At 42.3% G+C, this 10,005-nt stretch overlaps 1 protein-coding gene across 1 annotated transcript in view; it reads left to right on the top strand.

Annotated features, from left to right (window-relative positions):
* The first annotated feature begins 9,706 nt into the window (after positions 1-9,706).
* The window catches only part of RBMXL2 (RBMX like 2), a 1,204-nt gene continuing 905 nt past the window's right edge, over positions 9,707-10,005 (top strand). The window contains exon 1 of the mRNA XM_004389089.1: positions 9,707-10,003. Within this exon, the coding sequence (XP_004389146.1) occupies positions 9,707-10,003 (297 nt within the window). The remainder of the gene's footprint in view (positions 10,004-10,005) is intronic.

Raw genomic sequence — 10,005 nt, 5'->3', positions numbered from 1 at the left:
TTTTTTTTTTTAACCTTAGATGAAGGTTTGCAGAACAAATAGTTTCTCATTAAACAGTACACATATTGCCCTATGACAATGGTTAACAACCCCACAACATATCAACACTGTCCCTTCTCAACCTTGGGTTCCCTATCACCAGCTTTCTTGTTCCCTCCTGCCTCTTAGTCCTTGTCCCTGGCCTGCTGTGCCTCATTAGTCCCGTTTTGTTTTATGAGGCTGTCCAATCCCTGGCTGAACAGTGAACTTCAGGAGGGGCTTTACCACTGAGCTAAAATGGGTGTCCGGGGGCCATACTCTTAGGGTTTCTCCAGTCAGGTCGGTAAATCTGGTCTTTTTTTTTTTGTAAGTTAGAATTTTCTTCTACATCCTTTTCCAGCTCTGTCCAGGACCTTCTATTGTGATCCTGGTCAGAGCAGTCTGTGGTGGTAGCCGGGCACCATCTAGCTGTACTGGACTCTGTCTGGTGGAGGCCGTGGTAGCTGTGATCCATTAGTCCTTTGGACTAATCTTTTGCTTGTATCTTGTTCTCTTCATTCTCCCTTGCTCCCAAAGGGGTGAGACCAGTGGAATATCTTAGATGGCTGCTCACAGGCTTTTAGGGTCGGCCTCTTTTTTGCTGAACCTCTACTTTACCAAGCATGATGTCCTCCAGGGACTGATCCCTCCTGATAACATGTCCAAAGTATGTGACACATAGTCTTGCCATCCTTGCTTCTAAGGAACATTCTGGCTGTATTTCTTCCAAGACAGATCTGTTGGTTCTCTTGGCAGTCCATGATACCTTCAGTATTCTTCGCCAACACTGTAATTCAAAGGCGTCAATTCTTCAGTCTTCCTTATTCATTGTCCAGCTTTCACATGCATATGAGGCAACTGAAAACACCATGGCTTGGGTCAAATATCTTCCACTAAACAAGCGATATAAAAGTGGTAAGACTGCACCCTGTCAAAGGCAGAAAGCTTGCAAGACCAGGAAAAAAACAAGGCAGTCATGTCAAGTTCAGGCTCCCACTGGTTTCACTGTATTTCATGACTTAGTAGATTCCAATTTAGGAAGGATTCGGCTGAGCACTTCTTATGCTCCCCATGGCATCAGTTGGGGTCCCTTGGTATTCAACTGGTAGCTGGGTTACTCTAAACCCTGCGACAACTTTACTCACGTGCCTGGTGCTTTGGCAAGGATGGCTGGAAGGCTAGGTTAAGCTGGGCCCTACCTATCTCCAATCTTAGGACCTCCATGTGGTCTCTCCAGCAGAGAAGGTGGACTTCTTTGATGGGGTGATAGGGTTTCAATAGTCCAAACAGAAGTTACCAGTTCTCTTAAAAGCTAGGCTCAGAACAGTCATAAAGTCACTTCTGTCATACTCCATTGGTCAAAACAGTTACAGGTTCAGCCCAAATTCAAGGCAATCACTTCTTGATGGGAGCAATATCAAAGGATCTGTGGCCTTCTTTAACCCACCACAAACTCTTACCAATTTTTCTCCCTGTCTGCAGGAAATAAGGAAGCCTCTTAACTGGTATAATGGTCTCTGGGTCAGTGTGGCAGGGCTGGAGGTAAGGGTGGACCACTGCCATTTGAGAAGTGGACAAATTACAATCGTGAAAATTGACAGGTAATGTTACTGGAGCTGATATCTACCTAGAGCAGTGATATCACTGAAATTTGGCATAGATGATAATGTAGAGAGGAATCGCTGAGTTTGAGTCTCAGTCCAACAGTCATGCTGGTTATGGCTTCTTAACAATGCTCACCTCTTAGACTGGTGGTTGTCAGCTTGGAGTGACCTGACCATCCAGGAGTCATTTTTGGTTTTCACAACTGGTGCTTGCTACTAGCAGTTCAAGAGGAGAGGTCAAGGATGCTGCTAAACATCCTACAATGCACAGGACAGCCCCCCACAACAAAGTATCCAGCCCTAAATGTCAGTAGTGCTGAGGTTGAGAAACCTTGTCTTAAATTAATTGCTGTGGCCACAGAGTTGAGATTTTATGATCAGCCAAACTGGGGAGAAAGGTCAGAAGCACATGCAACTTCCTCCAATAGCCTGTCACTGAGGAGTTGAGATCTGAACTCTACCTAGTTTGATAAAGTAGAATGGTTAAAACCTAAAACCAAACCCATGGCCGTCGAATCGATTCTGACTCATAGCGATCCCATAGGGTTTCCAAGGAGTGGCTGATTCAAACTGCCGACCTTCTGGTTAGCAGCTGAGCTATTAACCACTGCGCCACCAGGGCTCGTAGCAGGTAGAAAATAAGGGGCCATGGAAGAAATTAGAGAAATAATTCTCTGTACCAAGAATCAAAACATTTGGGAGTTAGTCCTGTTAACTACCAGTTACAAGCTCTATGCTGTTAGAAAATATGCTTAGTATTTTTGTACCTTAAACCAAAAAAAAAAACCTGTTGCCATCGAGTTGATTCCAACTCATAGCGACCCTGTAGGACAGAGTAGAACTGCCCCATGGGGTTTCCAAGGAGCGCCTTATGATTTGAACTGCCAACCTTTTGGTTAGCAGCTGAACTCTTAACCACTACGCCACCAGGGTTTTCTTTTGTACCTTAATTATATAATGAAGAGGAAAAAAAAAAAAATCCTGCTTATGTCTCAATGACACCCTTGATTCTTTGCCTAAGAGAAAATGGACTTTAGGGGTGAAGAAGAAGGGAAGCTAAGGCAGGCCAACCAAATAAAGATTATTTTGCTGCTATCATTGTAAACTTCTTTAGAGTGAAAGAACAAATTATAATGGAAAACTAGAGTGAAAAGACTTCTTCTTTCCAGTCTCCTTGCCATGGCTTTTTTAGGTCATTTCCTGTCTGGTCTCCTGGCCACCTTCACATTGCATTCCAGTCTATCCTCCACACCACTTTTAAAGTAGTCTACTTAAAAAAACAAACAAAAAATGCTTTCTTCCTCCTTCCACTTTACTGCTTACATCCAGCCTCATCTCTTGACCATCACAGTGTAGACCACTGACAAATAACACTGCTGTCAGAATAACACTATGTTCAGCTCACCATTTTGTCTGTTTCCTCTGCACATGTTCCCTCTGTAGTGTATTTCTCTTCCTTATTATTTTGTAGATTGTCGCAGATTCTCTCCCAGCAAATAAGTATTCTGTAAGTGCAGAAAAGAGGGTGGAAACTAGCAGATTTCTTTATAACAAAGCGTGGGAGAAAGACTATGAATTCACATATTATTAGTATGTTTGTCTCTTTCAGATGTAATTTAGTTGTTTAATGAAACATCTCTCTTCCCTGTTTGTCTTCTTCACCTCAGAATCTCCAACACCTAGTACCAAGCCAAACCTATTGCCATCGAGTCGATTCATAGCGACCCTATAGGACAGAGAAGAACTGCCCTATAGAGTTTGCAAGGAGTGCCTCATGGATTTGAGCTGCTGACTGTTTGGTTAAGAGCATAGCACTTAACCACTACGCCACCAGGGTTTCCACACCTAATACAGTGTCTGCCATATAGTATATGCTCAATGAATATTTGTGGACTGAATTAAAGAGTAAGTGGATGATGTTAGAGCTAGACGAAATTCTCCTTATACGAAGGGCTGCATAATTTGGCTCAGCTTTCCAATATATGCCACTTTCCCCTCTCACTAAGCAATGTCAATGGTTTCTTTTCACTTTCCTTGAACGCTCCAAGTTTTTCCCCACTGAGACCTTTGCATGGCTGATCTCTCTGTCCACTCTGCTCCTGTTCCCACTTTCACAGAGGTGGCTCACCATCATCCTTTAGACTGCAGTGTTTAAGTGTCACCTACTGGAGAGGTTGAGCACTCTATCTTAAATACCACCCCCTCCCCAACAAAGCATCCTATTCCTTTCTTTCCTACCACTATCACAAAGATTTCATTATTTTCTTTATTGTTTATCCTTCACCACAACGCACCTTCATGAGGGCAGGGACCATGGCTCTTTCGTTCACTATTTTATTTTTTGGTCAGGAAGAGGTTATATTTAATAGAATCTGTAGGCACATTTCCCATCTTCCTGCTCCCCACCCCCACCTCCCCGCAGTTTCATTCACTGTATTCCTAGCCCACAGCCATGTTTTGCACATTGAAAGTTGAATGAATGGATGGATGAATGAAGGGAAGCAAAAATAACCTATTCCGCCTGAAACGACTTATATTATTTTCCAACGTCCTAGCAACTCAGCGAAGTAGATGATCCTAGTAGATACTGTCTTTGAAAGCCTGCCGACCCCTGCAGCCCGGGAACGCCCATCTCTCTGGAGGCTTCTAAAATCACAATCTCCGCATCCAACAGGAGTTCCAGAATTTTATTTCAGAGGTAGCAGCAGCGCATTTCCACTGAACTTTTGAGAATTATTACCTTAATTAACCAAAAAAGAAAGAAAAAAAAACCGTTGCCGTCGAGTCCTTAATTAGGTGCAGCGAAATCAGCTCTCAGGTCTTTGGACCAGGCCCGGAGGGAGGTCTCGGTTCAGGAGAGTCGGGGGCGGGCGTCCGCAGTTGTGGCCGCGAAGGAAAGAAAACTAAGTTAGCTGTGCCTGGCGCTGCTTGGAAGCCAGGCTTTCGGCGGGTCGCAGGTCGGGCAGCCCCGCTGGGCCTGCAGAGGGCAGGCGGGTGGGCTCCGTTTCTTTCCTCGGGCAGCACCGCGAGTGCGCGCTAAGCCGGACTGTCCGCCCGGGTGCCTCGTGCGGTCGCGGAGCACCTGCGTTTCTGAGCTCGGCGCTCGCGGAACTCGGCGTGGGTCGCCTGGTGGTGCCTGAGGCGTGGACACGGCCGGAAAGTAGGCGACCCCAACCCAGTCTCCACAACCAGAGGGGGCGGCGTGCACAGTCTGAGATCACTCTCACTCCTTTTAGTTCTGAATTCTTTACTCCCTGCGGCAATCTATGAAGCAGCTTTCCCAAAGACGAGCAGAAATGCATTCCGCAGAAATGAAGGCGTTATCATTCGTTGAAACAGATATGCGTGAGTTAAGGGGTACATTAAAAGAGAGCTACCCTTTTGGTTCATGTTATTGTTTTAATAAATAAAGGGATACCCAAACTGCAGAAATACTGGGATATCCCCTCCTTGCCGTATAGCAGAGTATATAGAGCCATGAGATCATTCCATGTGTCTGGATGATTGGACCAGAAAGAAGATAATGGGAACAGAGTCAGGGTCCCAGGCTAGAGTCACTGGCGCTGTTTCCAGGGGGAAATCCCCTGATCTTCTGAGTGGGAAGGATAGGGGAGTCTTCTTAAACTGACCTGCGAGACAATTTCTTGTGTTCTCCAACTCTTTCTTGTTAGAACAGCCTTCGCAGAATTGTTTCTTTTTTTCTTTCCTTAAGGGAAGAGGGTGATTTTTCTTGCTTTCTTGAAACGTTTTCTCTATTCCATGAAGATACATTTCTTCATCTTGGAGCTTCTCTGCCCTCCCCCAAATTCCATCCTGTGTCCCATTTGCTCTCTTGGAGCATACTGGAGCCAGTATGGCAAATGAGGAACTTTGTAGGGAATGCCCCCTCCTTGCCTGGTAATCACTCTTTTGGAGTACCCGTCCTCACCTGCTCACCCATATTTACGCCTTTATTCATCATTCACATCTACAGGTTTGCTGCCAGTAGTTGTAAAAGGAACGGAAAATAGCATGAGAGTCAGCTTTTTCACAGGTACATAGGGAACAATGTGTAAATACATAAAATACTATCCAAGGAGGCTATGGGGCCCTGGTGTTGCAGTGGTTAAGAGCCTGGCTGCTAACCAAAAGGTCGGCAGTTCTAATCCACCAGCCGATCCTTGGAAACTCTATGGGACACTTCTACTCTGTCCTATAGGGTCATTATGAGTCAGAATTGACATGATGGAAATGGTTTTTTTTAGGGATCAGTCCCTGGAGAAGGACTCCATGCTTGGTAAAGTGGAGGGTCAGCGAAAAAGAGGAAGACCCTCAACGAGATGGATTGACACAGTGGCTGCAACAATGGCTCAAGCATAGCAACAATTATGATGGTGCAGGACTGGACAGTGTTTCGTTCTGTTGTGCATAGGGTTGCTGTGAGTCAGAGCTGACCTGACAGCACCTGACAACAATGTAGTTTGTGTAGTAGATGTGGTTGAGTAGTATCTATGAAATTAATATCAATAGTGGTTAAATATGTCCTCCAGAATTAAATAAAGCTAGGTTTGAATCCTGGCTTATTAGCTGTGTGACATTGTGTAATTATTTTACCTTCTTACACCTCAGTTTCCTGTGCTCCATGGAGTTTTCAATGGCTGATTTTTTTGGAAGCAGGTTGCCAGGCCTTTCTTCTGAGGTGACTCTGCAAGGACTCAGACTTCCAAAATTGTTTGTACCACCCACGGGACAGACACAGAAGAGCTGATTTTATAAGATTCCATTTATATAAAGTTTAAGAGCAGGCAAAACTAAATGATTTCCTCTGAGAGAAAGGTATTGTTTGCAAAGGGCAGGAGGGAACCTCTGGGATAGTTTTGATGTGGGTTATGGTTTACATGGGTGTTACACATATGTAAACATTAATCAAGCAGTACACTTAAGATTTTGCATTTTAATGTTTACAAGCTAATTCTCCATACAAATATTAAAATAATCATTCAGAGACTAGAAATAGAAGGCCTAACTTCCAAATTAGTAGAAAAAGAAAGGAATAAAGACACATCAATTAACACACAAGAAGAAGGCAAGAAAGATGGAAAAAACGAGAAGCAAAAAAGGCATGGTTAACAGCACACAATAAGCTGGCAGAAATACATCTGAAAAATGCTGACATATATAAATATCAGATAAAATAGACATAAGGCAAAATGTTATTATGAATAAAGAGGATCATTACATAATAAAAGGCATTCACCAAGAATACGTAACATTTCAATTTTTTTATATATCTAACAATATAGCCTTAAATTACATGAAGCAAAAACTGGCATATAAGCAAAGATAAACTGATAAATTCACAATTATTATGGGAAATTTTAATACAGTCCTCAGTGATTGATAATTTTGTCAGATAAAAAATAGGATATGGAAGATTTGAATATCACAATATAAGGACAGAACTCTATCTTCAACATTTAGACAATACTCAAATATACATGGACCATTAAAAAAACACCACCACTTTTTAGGTCACAAAGCAAGTTTCAACAAAAAAACAAAGAATGAGTATTATACAGAGCATGTTTTAAAAATAACCAAAAATGTCCATATGTCTGAAAAACACACTTCTATATAATGCATGTGTCAAAGAACAAATAATAGAAACAAACATTGGGCACTGAACAATGAAAACAGGATATGCTGTTAAACCAGTACTTAGTGATTTTAGCCTTAAATATAACAATCAGAAGAAATATATTTTAAAACTCTTAATGAGCTAAGTGTCCTACCTAAAAAATAAAAAACATAATGTTGTTGTCAGGTGCCATCGGGTCAGTTCCGACTCACAGTGACCCTATGTACAACAATGAAACACTGCCCACTTCTGCACCATCCTCACAATCAGTGTTTGAGCCCATTGTTGCAGCCGCTGTGTGAATCCATCTCATTGAGGGTCTTCCTCTTTTTCACTGACCCTCTACTTAACCAAGCATGATATCCTTCTCCAGGGACCGGTCCCTCCTGATAACATGTTCAAAGTATGTGAGATGAAGTCTCGCCATCCTTGCTTCTAAGGAGCATTCTGGCTGTACTTCTTTCAAGAAAGATTTGTTAATTCTTCTGGCAGTCCATGGTATATTCAATATTCTTTGCCAACACCATAAAAAAAAAAAACCCTATAAATCCAAAAAATGTAGAAAGAAGAAAATAAAGACAACAGTAGCAAATAAAATCAAAACAAATAGTGGAGCAGTAAAGCTAAAAGTTGGTTCTTTGAAAAAACAAGTAAGATTAAAAAAACAAACTTCTAGCAAGACTGATCACAAAAACAAAAAAGCAAAACAGAGCAGCTATAAATACAAAAATTTTCAAAAGCATAAGAAACTTTTATAAACTTCAAGCCAATAAATTTGAGAAATTTTAAACAAAATTCGATAACTTCTTAGAAAAATATATCTTACAAAAATGTAAGATACACCGTATCTTAAAAATATCTTACAATAAGAAATAAAAAATATAAATAGACTCCAAACTAAAAGAGATTGAATCAGTAGCGAAATACAGCACACAAGCACTGATGGTCTTTCTGTCAAGTTCTTGTACATCTTTCTAAAAGTAAAAATCCCTATTATATGTGAACTTTTCCAAAGATGACAAAGAAAACAAAAATAAACACCTCTCCAGCTCAGTATGAGAAAGAAAATTATAGGCCAATACTCTTTATGCTCAGAAATGTGAAATTCCTCAATGAAGGATTAGCAAACAAAATTCATCAATATATTTTAAAGTGAATACATCCCAAACAAGTGGGTTTACTTTAGGAATACAATAATAATTTAATAATAAAAATTTATTATGGAAATTCGTCACATCAACAAGAAAAAGCATTTAAACTCCACTCATGTTAAGAGCTCTTAAAACCTTAAAAGCTTCCCCGTTTAAGTCAGAAACAACACAGTAAGTACCTGCTTTCACTACCTCTTTCACCATTATATAGCTATTGCAATAAACCAACATATTGCACACATATTTATACATACATACACACAAGAGACAGCACACAATGACTGTTCAGTTAACAACTTCTCGCCACAATGGCTCTTTGATGTATACTTTTGAACAACCCAAAACTACACTGAATTTGATATTACAATTTCAAGCAAAGATAGGCTCACCAATTTACTCTTCGTGCTTGTTTCCATTCAGAGAACGTCACAAGGAACAAATCTGAATTGTGCAACTGTCTGAATGCGTCCCAAAAGTTATATTTTGCTGAGAAAAAGGAAAAAAAAAAAAAGGAAACAAAGGTGGAGTCTTCAGTTGTTGTGCGCAGGTGCTACACATTTTTTTGCCTTTATTTTGCCCTAAAGGTGACTTTCAGTGTTATACCTCTATTTTAAAGTGTAGCCTGAATAGAATATGACTATGAGCCCTTTGAAAGTTGAAAACTTGAAGAAAATGGTACAGAAGGAAAAACGTACCTTCCAAAGAATGACTCGATCTTCTTCCTCCTCCACCAACTACTCCCGCTATCAAGTCTTCTCTTTCCCGTTTGGCAAGTGCAATAAACCTGTAATACATTTTACGTACAAGCTGAATTTTTTGCTTACTTTCAAATTGGTGTTACTTACTTCATTTTTTTTTCTGTCTGAAAATGGTTTCGGTAATTTGGATTGGAATGCATCATAATTCTTCCCGTTAAGATTAATGGAAATATTTTGTTTCAACTAACGACTTTTTACTTGACGGCAGGGCTAAGCGAAGGACAAGTTTGTAGCTGAAGTTCAAGGACTGGAAAGAAAGCGACTTAACTGTCCACATTCCCAAACTGCGGATAGCTCCCCACCCCCACCCCGACCCTCACCCCGAGATAACTATCGAAACACGACTTAGTAAGAGCCCGGCCAGGCTGCGGTAACTAGACCCAAGAGGCACAAATCCCGGCGTTCCGCCTGCGCAGAGGGGGCTGCAACTCCAGTTCCGGGGACTCGGCAACGACGTGACCCACGACCGGTAGGAGTCGCCCTCGGCGAGCGGGCTCGGCAGTGCGACGGACGCCACTTCTTTGGCTCCCACCACGACTAACCACCTAACTCGCCAACATGGTTGAAGCGGATCGCCCGGGGAAGCTTTTCATCGGCGGGCTCGACCCTGAAACCGACGAGAAAGCCCTCGAGGCCGCGTTTGGCAAGTATGGCCGCATCGTCGAGGTGCTCTTGGTGAAAGACCGAGAAACCACCAAGTCGAGGGGCTTCGCGTTCATCACCTTCGAAAGCCCAGCAAACGCCAAGGCCGCCGCCAGAGACATGAACGGCAAGTCCTTGGATGGTAAGACCATCAAGGTGGCCCAGGCCACCAAACCGGCGTTTGAGAGCGGCCGGCGGGGCCCGCCGCCGCCCCG

This window comes from Trichechus manatus, unplaced genomic scaffold, assembly GCF_000243295.1.
Source record: "Trichechus manatus latirostris isolate Lorelei unplaced genomic scaffold, TriManLat1.0 scaffold00232, whole genome shotgun sequence".
In the NCBI taxonomy this organism is placed as follows: domain Eukaryota; kingdom Metazoa; phylum Chordata; class Mammalia; order Sirenia; family Trichechidae; genus Trichechus; species Trichechus manatus.
Note: the sequence above shows the minus strand (reverse complement) of the source record. Positions and strands in the feature narration are given on the sequence as shown.